The 18,786-nt window shown below is 36.0% G+C and overlaps 1 protein-coding gene across 1 annotated transcript in view; it reads left to right on the top strand.

Annotated features, from left to right (window-relative positions):
- Positions 1 to 18,786, top strand: part of DSCAM (DS cell adhesion molecule) — a gene marked incomplete at both ends in the record, with an annotated part of 361,720 nt that overhangs the window by 256,857 nt on the left and 86,077 nt on the right. The window contains 5 exons of the mRNA XM_081327319.1: positions 2,719 to 2,886; positions 9,880 to 9,950; positions 14,042 to 14,282; positions 16,419 to 16,565; positions 17,742 to 17,897. Of these exons, the coding sequence (XP_081183445.1) occupies positions 2,719 to 2,886; positions 9,880 to 9,950; positions 14,042 to 14,282; positions 16,419 to 16,565; positions 17,742 to 17,897 (783 nt within the window). The remainder of the gene's footprint in view (positions 1 to 2,718; positions 2,887 to 9,879; positions 9,951 to 14,041; positions 14,283 to 16,418; positions 16,566 to 17,741; positions 17,898 to 18,786) is intronic.

The raw sequence follows: 18,786 nt of genomic DNA, 5'->3' as shown, positions 1-18,786 counted from the left end.
ACTGAACTGGTTGGCTTTTGGTTAGGAAGTTGATAAGAAAGTGGTTGTAATTTATCTAGGTGTTCTTTGATTGCTGTGTGATGGAGGACAGTGTTGTATGTTGAAGTGAGATACATCTGTCAGGTCCTTAATTATATGTTTTACAAATGCAAAGGAAAATTAAATCTATATTGTTGATTTGCTGCTTAGTCAAAGTATCGTGCACCTTTTGTTTGGTGTTGGGTTGTATTGTTGTAATTGAAAAACTGGTTTGTGTGAATTACTTTATGCTAGACCTGGGTTTGAAGCATGCCATTTTATTTTCAACTAATAAAGTTTAGAAGGGACAGTTTGTTCTTTTATTTTGGGGAATTTGATTCCATTTACCTGTGTTTTCTATTACTACTAGTACTACTACTACTACTACTACTACTACTACTGCTGCTGCTGCTACTACTACTACAAGAAGCGTTGTCCACATAGTAGATCCACATTTTGCACTGAATTATCTGGAGGACTATAGCTTCTTGTTCATCACATATTACTTCCACCACAATCCCATTAATTTCTCTTAGAGCTGATCATAATTTTGTCTGCCAAACTGAGACATAGGTCTTTGAGTTTATCTGTTCCATTAGGTTAGTTACATTGTATCAGACTGCTGCATTTCATTGAGTATTTCAAGGTGATTCAAATTTGCAAAGTATTTATATCAAAGGGCTTTTATTTACTCTGATAAAACATGAAAGGCAAATTTTTAATAGAATAACAGAGTTAGACGGGTCTTCTAGTCCAAATCCTGCTCAGGCAGGAAACCCTGTACCATTTCAGACAAATGGCTGTCCAATCTCTTCTTAAAATCCTTCAGTGATATTTTTATAGGAACTGGAATTTATGTTTCACTGAGAACAAACTTAACATAACTTTTAATGTACGTAACTAGACAATCCGTGACCCCTGGATCATCTTTTCAAAGACATTTCTTTATGGTTCCTCAATGCCTTCAACAATGGCAGAATTTACAGTGTATTACCTTCACTGGAAAAGTTGGGATACATTCAGAGGTGTATCTGCCTTGAAAATAGCCCATGGTGAACTACATAGCACAGTCAAACATCAGCATTTTGTGTTATGTAACATTTTATATTATGTCATAAACTGTTTTATGATAATTGTAATGTTATTAAATGTTTATCAATTTTGCCCAATTTCAATTCCATGGGAGTCATGGCTCCTGCATTCAGACACATTCTGTAAGTTAGGCTATCTGAGACACCTTGACCAAAAACTTCTTGTTGTTAGTTGTGAAGTCATGTCCGACCCATCGCGACCCCATGGACAACGTTTGTCCAGGCCTAAAACTATTATCTTGCAATACATCATTTTGCCGAGTCATAAACAAGAGTTTCAATAATGTATAGAAGGCTGTAGATGATGAAATGCCTTACCAGATGTGAAGATTTTTAGCACAGTGTGTGTGATCTCTTAACTATTAGTTGTGGTCTGCTGTTAATTGACAACTAGATTCTGAAAATACCTACTGAAGAGCTGCCCATTCACTCTGGTGTAGATGCCATATTAATTCTTCTTTATCACTGCAGCAGTTAAGGGCAAACACTATAGAAAATTCTATAGAATCTTCATGTGCAGAGGCTCATGAAAACAAGAGAGAACTTGACAGAAGATATTCATTAGGAGAAGCTGCCAAAGAAGTTATGCATGAATATTACTGTTCAGACGCTCCTGCTTTCATTTCTATACAGCTGCTGATTCTTCAAGCAACTGTTCACAACCCTTTGTTGCTCAGTCTTCACATCTGCTGGATTTGTTCATTTCATGCTTACACTGAAGCAGAGAAGGAGATTTGTACAAACTTGAGAAAATAATGATATACTTTTGGGGTTTCATTCTGGTGCTGCCATGAAGTTGATCAGTCTCCTTCCCTTCTTAGACACCCTTTCCTGCTCAATTAGAGTCAGCACAAGAATTTGATGCCATCGACATCCAGTTTTCTAGATTTCATATGCCCTTCTAACCAAACAATAAAGTATTTTGGAACTTTGATTTCTAAAAAATAATGATGGTTTATAGAAAGTGGTTTCCCATTTTTTTTAGATACTGTTTTTTGTTACTGTTAATCCTCAGTATTGACTAGATAGAGGAGTAGTTGAGACTCCAATCTGTTCTGACTGACAAGTAGACACCTGCACTTCACTAACCCATCCCTTTCACTTATTAGGGATAACTGTTGCAGTCGCTATCCAACCAACTAGAAAGTTGGAAGTCATCAAGTTGTGAATGGCTGGGGTATTGCATGAACTTGTCTATGTGTTCAAAATAATTTACACCAAAGAGAGCTATAGTGCATAAAAATAGAGTCCCCAACAAATATTTGTTATAAGCTTTTCCTTTAATACCTTTCCTGTTTATTTTCTCTTAGCACTTTGAGGGAATATATATGTTATTTATTTATTTATTTATTTTAATTCCATTTATATCCCGCCCTTCTCTGAAGACTCAGGGCGGCTTTACAACATTTAACATATGTTAAAGAGCATATGTGCATAAATACTGATTTTATCAAAGTTTTATCCAACTACTGTAAGAGTAAATATAGCGAAATTTTACTAGTGTTTTATTTTGTCCTTGATATGGTTGACTTGTTACATAGTTCAGTATTTTAAACGAAGTCATAAATGAAAGAAAAATTACCATATTTCTTACAATTTCTTTAAATAGACTCCTGGGATTCTGTCCAAAGAACCAAAGATGTTTCCCCACAGCTGAATCAAGCCACGATCATTGACCTACATGCTTCTTCCACCTACAACATCCGCATGTATGCAAAAAATCGGATTGGCAAAAGTGAAGCCAGCAATGAACTTACTATCACCACAGATGAAGCAGGTACTTTTTACATAGTTATTAAAAGTTAGTGCTACATTTATTACTGGATGAACAAAGTTTGGATATTTTTAACATGCCAAATATGTCAAGGAACTCTATACATGATGCATTATGGCAACAATGAACAGGTTCACAACATGCTACTTATGAAGCATTTTTTAAAAAGTTAGAACTATGTATGTCATCACTATTGTAATATAAGTAAAAGGTAAAGGTTCCCCCGCACATGCGTGCTAGTCGTTTCCGACTCTAGGGGGCGGTGCTCATCTCCGTTTCAAAGCCGAAGAGCCAGCGTTTGTCCGAGGACGTCTCCGTGGTCATGTGGCCGGCATGACTAGACGCCAAAGGCGCACGGAACGCTGTTACCTTCCCACCGTAGTGGTCCCTATTTTTCTACTTGCATTTTTACGTGCTTTCGAACTGCTAGGTGGGCAGAAGCTGGGACGAGTAACAGGCGCTCACTCTGTTACGCGGCACTCGGGATTTGATCCACCAAACTGCCGACCTTCTGATCGACAAGCTCAGTGTCCTAACCCACTGAGCCACTGCGTCCCTATTGTAATATAATACATAGCAATTTAAAGAAATGTTTTGCATTAGAGCAATCTAACAGCAAATATATTCTCTCAGATAAACGTACACAACAGAGATGAACTACTTAGTCCAAACAAAATAGATAGATAAATAATAGGAAGAAAATATTGGTGGTAGTGAGAAAAAGGGAAAATAGGAGAGGATAAAAGAGCTAAAGAATGCTGCACAGCAGAACATAGCAATTAACAGAGGTAATAACTACATGTCAGCCCAACAAGTTGAGATATAATATGGATAAAAGGGGATAGATAAGGGGGGGAAAGGCAAGTATAAAAAAGAGCAAACAAGGTTTCTAAAAGTCTATCAAGATGGTTTTATTTTTTATTTATTTATTTTATTTTAATCCCATTTATATCCCGCCCTTCTCCGAAGACTCAGGGCGGCTTACAATTTAAGCACAAACCAATGTGCTTAGCAATATAAAATTAATGTGGTTAGACATATAAAATTAATTAATGTTAACTAGAAAAATTTATCACATTTACAAATTGCCATTGAATCACTCTGAATCAGACAAAATATTTAATTTCATTTGGGGCCTTCAAATGATTCCGTTTGACATTTTGATTCTAAGAGATGATTTTGTAGAATCCATTTCAAATTGCATCACCCCCTTTGAACTTTCCCATGGCCCCAGCAGATGTTGCTTTTTTTTCCTTTTTAAGAAAAGTGTGGAGTCAGCTGACATTTGTTTTTAAAATGTATGTCATTTCCCATTGTTTTAAGATACAGTGATCTTAGTATAAAAAGGTATTATGAACCATTGTTGTTGTATTTGAATAGGGTAAGATTCAAGCCAACCTCTACTGCCTGTAAAAAAAGTCAAGTAGACAAGAAGTGAAATTTTGTTCAGTAACACTGCAAACTGCCTTAGACTGAGCTATTGTAGATCATTGATCTCTCTCTAGTGTTGAGATCAAAATTAACATCAGGAATTTGGACCTGGAAATGAACTACAGCCATTTTTATTAGTTTGTCTCTCTGTACCCTCTGAGTGTATATTAATTCCAGCTTACTCTTTCTTACCCAATACTTGCTAGTTTCTAAGAATTCATGTTCCCCCAAACATGGCACAGATATGCTCCATTGTTTACGATATGTCCTCATGACTTCGCTTTCATATCACCCTGAACCTGCCCCAGAGACAGCATAAAGATGCTTTTAGCTGTTTAAAATCAATGTTATTCTTCCCCTAACATTCTTCGTCAGTGATGTGGTTGATGACATAGTCAGAGATTTGGCTTTGCCTAGTTGCTTCTGGGCACTTTAGGCTGCTGTGACATGTCCTTTAATGGCTGGGCTGCTGTCCACGGCCATCTTAATTTGAGATGCAGGAGAATCCATACATCTGGTTTTGCAGAGGCAGCTGCCTGTACGATGCTGATTGGCACTTTGGAAAGCACCAGTCAAGCATTGCCCAGCATCCTTATCTAAACGTACTTAGCACTCTTTTGAAAAAGCAAAAGATGTATGTTTACAAAACAGGATTCTCTCTCTCTCTTGAGAGGGATAATATAAACTGGGAAAGTGAGCTGAGATATGCCAAGTTTGTTTTTTTGGCTCTATCATCAATTAGGGCATTGTACGTTTTCTAGTTCTGCTGATATAGAGGATTTTCCTGTCTGCACTTTTCATTGATTACTTGGGGCCTGGCACCATTATACCTACTCCTATGTCATTTCATCTACTGCAGCTGCCAGCCATGGCCACATACTGTCATTTCCTTGCAACACTAATTGAGTACAGATCTCATTCATTACCAGTCCCTCTTTTGTACTTCATCACATCCCCATACTCCGTAGTCTGTGATTTATCAGCTGCGCTATTTTAAGATGTATTTTTACCAGCAACATTTTGTGTTAATTCATCACAGCAGCCAGATGGAAACTTGAGGGGCTGGCTCTTACCCAAGAGGGAATTAGCCATCTGAAACAAGGCTTCTGGACAACAATCTGTCAGTGAAATAAGGGAGAAAAAATAAGGATGCTTTGCCTCACTGATTGTCATGGAGTTGGCCCAAAGTTGGGCACATATTAGTCAGACTCTCTCTTACCTGTTCTCCACCTGCACTCTTCATATCAATTCTGTCACTTGATATGGCCAACTCAGACAATGGGACTCTGGGTGACAAACCATATCAGTAGCCAATCAGACCCTTGTCACAGTCACCCAACAAATGGTCAGTGAAATTCCTATATCTGCCACAAGCCAATTAGATCCATAAGGTACTTGGGGCAGACCATCTGAGACAATATAGGGCCGCCAGTTGCGGCCCTATCTAAGCCGGGATGATCTATGCATGGTCACTCATGCGCTCGTGACCTCTTGACTAGACTACTGCAACGCTCTCTACATGGGGCTGCCCTTGAGGACCACCCGGAAGCTCCAACTGGTACAGAATGCAGCCGCGAGAGTTGTGTTGGGAGTCTCCTGATACTCCCACGTTACACCTCTGCTCCGCGAGCTGCATTGGTTACCGGTTGCCTTCCGGGTGAGATTCAAGGTACTAGTAATGGTATTCAAAGCCCTACATGGCAGGGGCCCGGAGTACCTGAGGGAACACCTGCTGCCGGCATCGACTTCCCTCCGCCCTGTGCGTTCCCACAGAGAGGGCCTCCTCAGGGTGCCACCGGTCAGAGAATGTCGACTGGTGGCCCCCAGGGGGAGGGCCTTCTCTGTGGGCGCCCTGGAGCTATGGAATCAGCTACCGGTTGAGCTCCGGACGGCACCCGACCTTCGCTCCTTTCGCCGCGAGCTAAAAACATACTTTTTTGAACAAGCTGGCCTGGCCTGATGAAGGGAATGGGGGGGGGTTGTTATGGTTATTTTATTGAGTTTTAAAGATGTATTTTAGTATGTGGGCATTTATTTAATGTTGTTTTAACTTTTGTAATCTGTATTTTTATTCTTGCCCTGTTCACCGCCCTGAGTCCTTCGGGAGAAGGGCGGTATAGAAATAGTATTAAATAAATAAATAAATAAATAAATATATGGCTGTTGATCACAACCAGACCAGAAGTGATCTGACCATGGCAACAGAAGAATGGTAATATTCTTTATATCCCAATCACTTAGCAATTTGCTCCAAGGGGAAGACTGGATCTAACTCATGACCACTTATATGTCTCAGAGTTGAGATCACCTGGAACAAGTCAATGATTGCAGTGGAGACAGAACATGCTGAAGAAGACAACCACAACTATTGCTCCAGGAGTGATAAAGGCTTCTGTAGAAACAAAAGATCTGTGAGAAAAACTCAATGAAAAAGTGGACAAAAATATACTTCCACTGCTTTATTCTCCTGCTAACCCACCGAGGAATACATCTCATACTCTTTACGACTTGTATATATTTAAAAATAATATGCAAGGTATCTTTCAAGGAAGATATAACTTTCTGATAATACAGCATTGAATACATATTGTTACTTTTACTATCACTTCATAATACAAGAATTACCTCAATTTTAAATGAATAGAATAGAATAGAATAGAATAGAATAGAATAGAATAGAATAGAATAGAATAGAATAGAATAGAATAGAATAGAATAGAATAGAATAGAATAGAATAGAATAGAGGATGATAACCTGAGTGTGGGACATATGTGTTTCCCATTGCTTACAGAACATTCTGTAGACTTTTTATGTGCTTAATTAACTAGTCATACTTCCTGTTTTTCATTTAACTGAAAATTAATATTCCAGAAGAATCCAATCATCTTAATTCAGAGATTAACTTTCCCACTAATAAAGTACAACTTGAAGTTGAAGCTTTCCATGTTGAATTAAAGGTCAGTTATATGGAATCATAATCAAACATGTTGATATATTCAGAGTAAAGACAGGGTTGGGGGGTGGATCTAAGCTCTCAGCTGAGTCACAGTATTTGTTGCCTTGGTATCAACTGGGAATATATGCAGAACACATGGAAGCAGCACCATTTATCCTTGTTTATTCTAGTTCACCACACTTACTGCAAGCATGTTAAATGGGTATAGATTCTCAAGCATCTGAAAGAAGCCTGAGGCATAGAACATAATGAGGACTTTGCAAAAGCAACAGCATGAAATATGAAACAAAAAAAAATAAAAAGGGGAGCATGGTGGAGGGGCACTGTTGGCAGAGATGCACTTCTGTATCATATACCATTGTGACTTCAGGCTACTGGCATATTTTATTTAAAGGTAGCACATAAAAGGAATTCTTGCAGCAAGAAGAGAATTATGGAATCTACAATGTCCTTCCATTAATTTTTTGCCAAACATGTTAAGCTTTGGCATCTAACAGAATAAAACAAAAGTTTTGTTTTAATGTAAGAGACTTGCAACAGAATTACATTCTGCATAAATGGATATGCATAAAAAAAAAGATTATTAGCATAGAATATTCTTACTTTCATACCTGGAATGTTGTTTATGTTCTAAGAAATTTGAATTGTTTACTTTCCATTACTGGATGATGATTTTGAAAAGCAGAAGTAAAAATTTTGCTTGAGTTTTGAGAGATGTCCTTTTAAGCAAGTTTGCGGAAAAAATATATCCTTGTTTTTCTATCAGCAAAAAAAGTTTAAAAAGCTTCTGCAAAGGTTATTCCTGAGTAATGAGATAAAATTCCCTTTGTTAATTATGTTATGTTAACCAAACCTGAGTGATTTTCCATTTTGAACAATTCTCCTGCAAAGAATTTCCAAGAGTCCCTTATTTCCCAGAGTAGTTTTATTTGGGGGGGATTGGGGGGGAGAAGAGCATAAGAAATTTTCTACAAGAGCCTGTTCTTTGAAGGTCACAAAGGACAGCCTGAAAGTAGACTGGATCTTGTCTGCCGCTTCCACCCTTGCCTCCCAAAAATGGCTTTTCTTGCCATATAGAAACAACCAAAAAGAGATATAAATATTTTTGAACTTCGATTTCACCATAAATACATAGCAGTCACTGGAATGCTTTCATGATGATGACTTTACAGGTTATCTATAATAAATCTCCTTATCATAGCTTGTGTCTTTAGAAGTCTATTTGTGTCAGTTTCAGAGAAGTTTAACAATTTCCTTTAAGTCTCCTGTAAATTATCTTGGAATCCAAGCCTTTGCATTTCCAAGTCAGCATCTCACCCCACAGGGATTGCCAGAAGTATGGATCTCAGTTCCCAGATTTTTCAGCAATTGGTCCACACATCTGGAGGGTATCAGGTTGACTTCTTAGCTGGTTACTTTCAAATTAATAATGTAATCCTATAACCACTAGTTTGGAAATGGTTACACTGTAACCAGGGAGCACAATTTTCAGGTAAATATAGATCAATTTGGGCTACATGACCAGTTTTCTTTGAATTACTGCATGGTTGGATCTCCTGAAAAGAAATCCATATGGGACTTTTAAACATTATAAAGAAATGACAGAAGATTATCTTTTTACGTAGTTCTACTTTGATGATTAAATATTTTGGAATCATTCTTGCAGAGTGAAATCGGAGAACTGCAAGCTACCTGTAACTGGATAGGCAAATGATAATGTTTCACAGTTAAATAGAGTATTACTAAGTCTTACCTCCCTTACTGTCGATTCTGTATGGTTACATATCGCTAATAAACTCGGTATAACCAGAACAATTGAATTTCATGAAATAGTTTTTCCATGCCAACATAGGTTCACGCCTGTAGGTCATTGATCTCTCTCTCTCTCTCTAGTGTTGAGATCAAAATTAACATCAGAAATTTGGACCTGGACATGAACTGCAGCCATTTTTATCAGTTTCTCTCTCTCTACCCTCTGAATGCACATTAATTCCAGCTTACTCTTTCTCACCCAATACTTCTAGTTTCTAAGAGTTCATGTATGAACTCTAATATATGCACCATTTTTTATGCCATGTCCTCATGACATTGCTTTCATATCACCCTCAACCTGCCATGGAGACAGCATAAAGATGCTTTTTGCTGTTTGAAACTAATGTTATTCCTCTTCTCCTAATTAAAAGTTTGCTGTGGCTATGATTTAACATTCTTCATCAGTGATGTGGTTGATGACATAGTCAGAAATTTGACTATGCCTAGTTCCTCCTGGGCATTTTAGGTTGCTGTGACATGTCTTTAATGGCTAAGTGTAGATAAGGATACACTGAGAAAACCCTTAAAAGGATTCCATTTCTTTTTCAACATTCCTCATTGTCAGCATATTAGAATGCTGCAGAAATGGCAACGTGGATGTTTGGATGAGGATGGAGCTCTTTGAGTCATGTGTTTTGTTAACTTTTTATTGTTCTGCACAGCAACAGTTTAGCAACTGCTCTTTCTTGTATATCAGTATTCTAGAAATTGAAGATGTTTCGTGATACAGTATGTTGTTTTATGGAGCACAAGAAAAGACTAAGTATTTTAACTCATATATCTGTCTTTTTACCAGCTCCTGATGGACCACCTCAGGATGTTCAACTTGAGCCTATATCTTCACAAAGCATTAGAGTAACCTGGAAGGTAAATATATACATGTGTTTTTAAAAAAGAAGATTATGCCCTCAAGCTTTATTGAGGGCTCATAAGGCTCAAAGTTAAAAGATGCATAGTGTGATGAATTTATACACACAATATTTATGGTTAAATTTTTAAAAATCACATGCAGGTGAACGTAATTGCATGCTAAATTAAATTTACATGCAATTATATGTACTTTGCTTGTGCTGTTTTGAATAACGTACTATCAGAAATACAACTGCAGTATATAAAATAAATGGAATTTTAGATTCATTCTCAACTTTTTCCATAATATAGTATTTTAACAGAAATATTACTGCAACTTTTGCTTTATAATGCCAATACCCTTGAACCAAAATGTAATTAATATTTAGAAAATTATTTATATTGAATGCATTTAATAGATTTTTGAGGAACTGTGAACATTTTAAATGAATCGAAAAGCACTAAAACTCTTTTAAGTATCTTTTTAGTGTATAATAGTTTCCATATTTTTAACATACATAAAATGACTTTTTTCTTTCTATTCTTTGTTCTTTTGTGGAAATAAGATAAACTTGGATAATAGAAAGACAACTATTGGAAATTGATAATGAGGTTAACTTTTTATTAGAATGAACAGTTAAAAATCCCATTACTTGGAATATATATATATATATATACATATATATATATATATATATATATATATATATATATATATATATATATATATATATATATATATATATATATATATATATATATATATATATAAATTTTAGATTGCTAACAAAGAATTAAAGGGAGACTGATATGCATTTCAAACTTATTTGTTTTCATCAGTCAGCCATACCCTTCTGAGATTCGAACCTATATATATGGAAGAAAGAAGAATTGTTCAAAACATTTCAAATTTGAAACAGGCTGTCCTCTTTTTATCAAAAGAATTTGATTACTACCCAACTATTCTAGTGATTTTCACTCAAAACAGTCCTTATTTAGAACTACATCTGAACACTTTATGTTAAATAGTTCTTTCAAACTAAAACAAAATGTTTGGAAGTTGAAGTGTTTCACATTCATAATGTTTTACGTAGTGCTAAACAATAGCACCTGACACAGAATTGTAATATATATGTAAAGAGCCCATTGAGGCAGCTGATATGCAAAATGCCTTTTTCTGTCAATATTCATGAAGATAAGTTATGATAAGATATCTTCAAAGATGAGGTTAATTCCTGGTGAATGGATGGATGTATCCATGTAGTTTTCCTGGCAATAATATTGAAAGGGTTACCATTATCACCTTCTGGGATTTCCCCACCAATTTAGCCGCACTCCTGGGCTTTCCTTGTTATCTCACATCCAAATGCTAACCAGATCCAACTCCCCTTAGCTTTTTAAAATTGGCCATTGCCAGCTGGGTTTTGTCAATCTAGAAAAAAGCCTTTGAGGTATACTTCATTCTTGAACAAACTGAAACAATGCAAGATAGTGAAGATAATCAGAACACAAGATTTGAAAACCTCTGAAGACAAAGAGGAAACTGAGCCTTGGTGGAGCAGTGGGCTAATGCCTCCTTAAGTAACACCAGCTGCCTGCAATTAGTGCAGGTTCGCATCCCACCAGGCTCAAGGTTGACTCAGCCTTCCATCCTTCCGAGGTAGGTAAAATGAGGACCCAGATTGTTGGGGGCAATTAAGCTGACTTTGTAATAATGCCGCTTGGGTGTGTGTGTGAAAGCCCTAATAAGCAGGCATATACATAGAATGAAGGCTACTGCTAAGCTTTTAAGCCGCCCTGAGTCTTCGGAGAAGGGCGGGATATAAATGGAATTAAAATAAAATAAAATAAAAACTGGTATATTTAGCCCATAAAAAAAGATGCCTATAGAGAAAATATTACAGCAGTCTTCAACAATCTAAAGAGATGGCACAGAAACGCCAGCCATAATCTGTTCTTTACCATCTCACAGTACTAGGTACAGAGTAATAATAATCATTTATTGGAAAGTAAATTTTTGATGAATGGTAGGAATATTTTGCTAATAATAAGTAATAGCATGACAGTGGAACCAATTACCAAAGGGAAATAGGGAACTCCCAGTTGCTGGATATGTTCAAATAGAGACTGGGCAGTCACCAGTCAGGAATACTTTAAACTGGATTCATACATTGAGCAAGAGGATTGTCTATGTTATAACTGCTTTCTTCCTGTTCTATAATTTTGCAGATCACCATGATCTTTTTTCCCCAAATCAGAATCCAAGATATTTTTTTTAACCAATGTATATGGGTAGAAATGAGCAGCTCAATAGACAAGGAGATGTGCAATATTTAAAGTGTGACTGCCCTACTTAAATGATAAAATCTATCCAAGTATACTGGATTCAAGAATACCATAGCCTGTAGTATAGTCTTTAACCAAGCTTATTTTCTACAGAAAAGGTACTGGATTAAATTAAAAGCTGTACGTAAAAACACCTGAACAGTTCTGATTAAGATTTTAAAACATTATCCTGCCAGTATTTGTTATATATTGGAGGACTGGGTAGTTACTTAAGACTCTTAACGTTGAATTAATATATTTTCCCTATCGATGTCCTCCTGCCATGATACACCAATAAAAATGGAAAGAGTAGTATAATTGCAATATTCTTCCTTTTAAAAAAAACAAACCCCAGAATTAATAAAGAACCCACTGATAAATATACTGTGATCATCTTGCTGTTGTCCTGATAGAATCTACTAAAATTACCACATCCGTAAATAAACCTCAGTGTTGTATTATCTGAAAATTATTCAGTACCATTATAAAAAAAACATAACATGATTTTGTAATACTTCTTGTGCCTATGGAAAATAAGAATAGAAGCAAAAGAAACTGAAAAGAATTGCCTTTTATCTAAGACAACAAATTCATGAGGAAAGTTATTGTGTTTGTCTAGGATCTCAGATTTCTGTCATATTTCAAGGAAGAAAGGCTCTCTATAATTATTGGCAATTTATAAAAAAATAAATAGTAGGCTTTAATAATATTTAGCTTCTGCTCTACTATCCACTACTTTTAAGACATGATGTTGAATTTATGACTAACTAAAATTTTGTAGTTGTATCTGCAATACCTCATGCAACCATTACTGTTCCAAATCACATCATTCACATGAAGCGCTGACATAGCTAAACACCTGTGTTGTCTCCAATGGCTAAGCAGCATCATACCTGGTTAGTATGTGGAATGGAGGTCACAATGATATCCTAGAACTATATGCTGGTCCAGGAAGTTGAAAGACAACTTGGAAGAAAATTATAGCAACCACTTCCAAATTGTTGCAAAGAAAACAACATAGATACATCCAAGTAATCCACATGTGTCATGTTTCACTCAAAGAAATTGAAATTAAAATATAATATAAATATTTGGTTAATTTTGCAAATATTTGTGAATTTATTTATTGAAAAACGTTTCAAATGGATGAAAATCTTTTATAGGATTCATAGTAATAGTAATTATTCTGAAATTAGAAAATGCAACTTTGCTCTCTTTTTTCCCCAGTGAAAAAGTACATTTGATTCAGGGGGAAAAATATTTATTTTTATCGTCATCTTGACAAAATTTCCCTGAAATTAGAATCCACACTAGGAAAACAGAATTAATATTTTCACAAATAAGATAGTATCTAACACTTTATGATCAGGGGAAAACTGCCTTCTACTATTAACATTAGGGAGCTGAGTGCTCTAATTCAGTGACAGAAGGATTTCTATCTATAAAAGAAAGTTTACAATAAAACTTAAATTTGGACACTTACAGTCTGGAGCTCAGGGTAGATTATTGCAAGTATTATTGAAAATTACAGTTTTAAAGAAAGTTTCACTGTAATGATTGCTTCAGTTATGAGGAGGGAAAATACCGGTACTTCTCATTTATCTTCAGAAATGCTGTTATTACATTTGTAATTCAACTTATATTTAATTTCATCATAAAGCTAGACTTCAGCTCAATCTGCTTTAGTAGTATGGACTTTGGGAAAGGAAATTTTTCTGAGCATTTAACATATTATGGTAATGTTTTATTATGTTGAAAGTGTATACAACATCTGACTTCTTTAGGCGCCAAAGAAGCATTTGCAAAATGGAGTTATTCGTGGTTATCAGATTGGTTATCGGGAATACAGCGCAGGAGGCAATTTCCAGTTCAACATCATCAGTATTGATACTACTGGAGACAGTGAAATTTATACTTTAGATAACCTTAAAAAATTCACACAATATGGCATGGTTGTGCAGGCATGTAATCGAGCTGGAATAGGACCATCTTCTCAAGAAATTATCACTACTACTCTTGAGGATGGTAGGTACTAAACTTGAAAACATTATTATTATTTTTTATATTAAGGATGCACAGAATTTATATGCTATTTTATATTTTTAGGAAATAGGATCACAGTTTAAGCATCAGTGTACATGCTATAATCTGGCAGTAGTTATTGGGCAATCTGTTAATGAGAGTCATTTTGGGTAGTTAGATCTCTGTCCCACACTTTTGGGGTGCTATTTCCTCTCTCTTCCTAAATTGCTCCCTAGGGATAATTCGCTTTTGAATATCTGTGAAAAAAACAGTAGTTTTTAATTTAACATTTTATTGAATGCAATATCAAATGTTGTGGCCTAATAAGGCTGTACTCCTTGAATGGATTCTTGAAGTTGAAGCATATTTTTTTTTCTTTGCTTCATTCCATGCGGGAAATAGAAGGAATTTGAGCATAGTCAACATCCTGCTATTACTATTATACGAAGAATCCTGGGGATTTTTGTGTTTTACAAGATGCCCTTCAAGCTAAAATCAGCAAATGAATGGCTCGTTTTTGCATGAATTTAAAGTGTTTCATTCATGGTCCCCCAAGTCAGACTGCAAAAGAAAACATGGAGGAACAATGGCTATCCTATCTTGGTCTTAACAAGTTCCTGAATTAGATTTCTTCAGCTTCAAGTGTTATTTGGCCATAGGAGAAAATAATTACTTGCCTGTAGGATTACTTGCATCCTACCTAGAATAAAAACAGGGAAAGTGTCAACACAAAGGAACAAAGTGGAGAATCTACAGTATTTCTATTTCCTCAACTATTACCGGTAAATTTAATGTTTGTGAAAGAGAGAGATAATGTATGTACTATGGAATTTATAGTATCTTGCCTTGCTGAGGTACAAGGCAAAGCAAGAAAAGGTCCATTAGCTTTTAATAAGAACTGACATTTGTTGAGCAAGACAAAAAGTATGCTCTAAGTGGTTGAGAATTATGGAAGAGGAACTCAACTGAAAAACACTGTTTGGAAAAGGCACACATGCATATGTGTTCTAAGATTATTGAGATCAAGTTTTTCAGAGCTGCAGAAGAGAGCCCTCTTGTGGCTATATTCCATCAGCAAAGAAAAATGTGGAAAAGTATACTATTAGGACTCTTGTGATGGAGATTCTCAAATGTTTATGTGATTAGTGCACTCTTAAAATAGTTACCAAGAAATAGCATCTGAAATAAATTCTCATACATATATTCTTATAGAGACCCATGTGAGTGTGTGAATAATGTTTATATTTTAGTGCTTGTTTAAATATCTTTAAAGAGCCTTATCTAATGCTATACTCTTCGTGTTTGCAAATCAATCTAATACGGTTCAGAGTGATTCTTGACAGTCTGTCTATCACTACTGTTTAGAGTTCAGCATCTTGTCAAAGAGATTATTTTAGTTGCAAAGATTTACAGGTCTTGGCTTTGTTCCGGCTGAGAGATTATATATGTATACAGTATTTATGTATGTATATGTAGCAGGAATTCCCTACTGCTGACTCTGAAAAAAGAGGAAAAAATCCACACCAACTTCTCATGAATTTTATTCATTAGCTTTTAGTGATAAAAAGTCCTGTGCTTTTGAGTACAGACATTGTTTCTGATAGCTATGAGCTCTTTTTGTTTGCTGTTACAGTAAACTGAAAATCTAGTTTATATTAATAGTTAATATATTTGTTATATTTTATTTTCTGTGCCTTGACCAATTTGTGATGTAGTTATTGAAATATTCTTGAAACATTAAAGAACTCTAATTGGGAAACTGGCTTTCCAAAATTATCCACTCTGTACGTAGAAAAAAAAATGTCAACAAGAAAATAGCATTTCTTAGTGATTACATCTTAGAAGGTCATCTAAATTTTGAGCTACACTTCTGAACATAACTGGATTAACTTCCTTCTATGCTATATTATTTTATTTTATTTTATACATATTTCTAACCTACCCTAATCCATGGCATTTAAGGTAACAAGCCTTGCAGAGTGTACCATTTCCAACTTGTCTACACTATGCTACAAAGAGTATTCTAAAAATAATCTTATCACTCTCTCCTAAGAGGCTTATTGAAGAAATGTCAGAGTCAATTGGTGCATACTACTTTTATAGCATTCATAGTCAAAATCTATTACTGTCAAATTTCAGTTCCTAGTTCCCCTCCGGAGAATGTCCAAGCCATTGCTACATCGCCAGAAACCATCTCTATCACCTGGTCCACTCTGGCCAAAGATTCCCTCAATGGAATTCTACAGGGATTTAGGGTGATATACTGGGCTAATCTTTTGGATGGAGGTAAGTAGTTTGACTCCTCAAGATCAGTATTTTTCCTGGTTGCATGTAATGCTTTCCAGGATGAAAAAAAATCTTCCCATTTCTATGGCAGAGTCGGCTTGTCCTTTGTTTTTACTAATCGTTGAATCTTTTAGGAACTGAAAATGATTTCATGTACAGTATTATTCAGTTGCCACTATAAATGTGAACTCTCACTCCCAGACAAAAGTATATTACATAATATGTCAAGGTATTTTTGTGTAGCATTTTTACCATTGCAGGCATATACTTCTATGGATTGGCAAAATGCCACTGCTAAAAATCTTAATACAGCTATATTGTATACATACAACGATATCAAGATTGTATTTTTGCAATATCTTAAAATGTGCCTACGCATATAGAGACTGATAATTTTGAAATGGGGAACAGAGTAATTAAGAATTCTTAAGAGACAGTTCCATTTCTGCACATTCTGAAATTTGGGAGAAAATTCAAAACAGTAGACCACTGATATTTTGTAATGCTACCCAACCTTTATCTAATAAATCCTTGATTAGCAGTGTTAAGTGCAACTTGCTAGTGATCAAAAGCAACAAGTATCCTCTTTTAGCAGTTGTTGACAGAGTAATCTCTTGTTGGTTATGATACTTATTAGAAATGGAATGTGTGAGCTAGACTGAAATACTCATTTTGTTCAGCATATTAGATCCATTTTAAATCCAAAATGTTTGGTTTCCCATAAAAGAAACCAGGATCCATTTTGTACATGTACATAGGGATATGTCAACCTGCCTGGCAACAAAAAGGATCTTTGTAACCATTTTTCTAATTGCACACTATATATTTTGATTTTTAGCATATTTTCAGGAATTAATGACAAAAAATAATGAATTCCCATCATTTTCTAACCCCAATATCTTAACAGTGTACCTTAAACAATAAACAGTGGGTAAAAATGGCACATTAGAAGTTTCAAAGTATTTGACATGTTTATTTTTTCATCCACAAGATATTTGCAGATGTTTGATTAAATGCACAGCATGGAAATTTAATATGTTCATTTAATAAACATGATAAACTTGGTCCCTATGCTGGTTACAAGTTTTACTTGCCTGCTCTCATAGCAATATAACCACCCCTTATTGGGAGAAAAATGCTACTGTCACTAACTCAAATTAATTTTTGCTTCTATAGAGCTGGGAGAAATTAAAAATGTCACTACAGTACAGCCATCATTAGAACTTGATGGTTTGGAAAAATACACCAACTATAGCATCCAGGTGTTGGCATTCACACGAGCTGGAGATGGGGTCAGGAGTGAACAGATTTTCACACGGACAAAGGAGGATGGTAAGATCCAAAATATCCCTAGTAGAAATGGAACACTACTGTTAGATTTTGCTCAAGTTGTCACTTATCTCTGTAAATGCACCTTCAGTGAAATATTATACAAAAATGATGACTATGGCAATACTCATTGAAACATAGATATTTCTCGATGGCCTGCTCTAAAATGTATCTTTAGGTGAGGGTAGAGCAGTCTTATCACAGTTTGTCACACCTCTCCCCATTGACCAATCACCCAGGATGTTGGATGTTGCCATAAAAACAGAGAGAGAAATGCCACTAGCTCATTTGTTGTTGTTAGCTGCGAAGTCGTGTCCGACCCATCGCGACCCCATGGACAATGTTCCTCCAGGCCTTCCTGTCCTCTACCATCTTCTGGAGACCATTTAAGCTCACGCCTACTGCTTCAGTGACTCCATCCAGCCACCTCATTCTCTGTCGTCCCCTTCTTCTCTTGCCCTCAATCTTTCCCAGCATTAGGCTCTTCTCCAGTGAGTCCTTTCTTCTCATTAGGTGGCCAAAGTATTTGAGTTTCAACTTCAGGATCTGGCCTTCTAAAGAGCAGTCAGGGTTGATCTCCTCTAGGACTGACCAGTTTGAATGCCTTGCAGTCCAAGGGACTCGCAGGAGTCTTCTCCAGCACCATAGTTCAAAGGCCTCAATTCTTTGGCACTCAGCCTTTCTTATGGTCCAACTTTCACTGCCATACATTGCAACTGGGAAGACCATAGCCTTGACTATACGCACTTTTGTTGACAGGGTGATGTCTCTGCTTTTTAGTGTGCTGTCTAGATTTGCCATGGCTTTCCTCCCCAGGAGCAAGCGTCTTTTAATTTCTTGGCTACAGTCCCCATCTGCAGTGATCTTGGAGCCCAGTAAAATAAAATCTATC

This window comes from Vipera berus (genome assembly GCF_964194415.1).
Source record: "Vipera berus genome assembly, chromosome: 4".
NCBI lineage: Eukaryota > Metazoa > Chordata > Lepidosauria > Squamata > Viperidae > Vipera > Vipera berus.
Note: the sequence above shows the minus strand (reverse complement) of the source record. Positions and strands in the feature narration are given on the sequence as shown.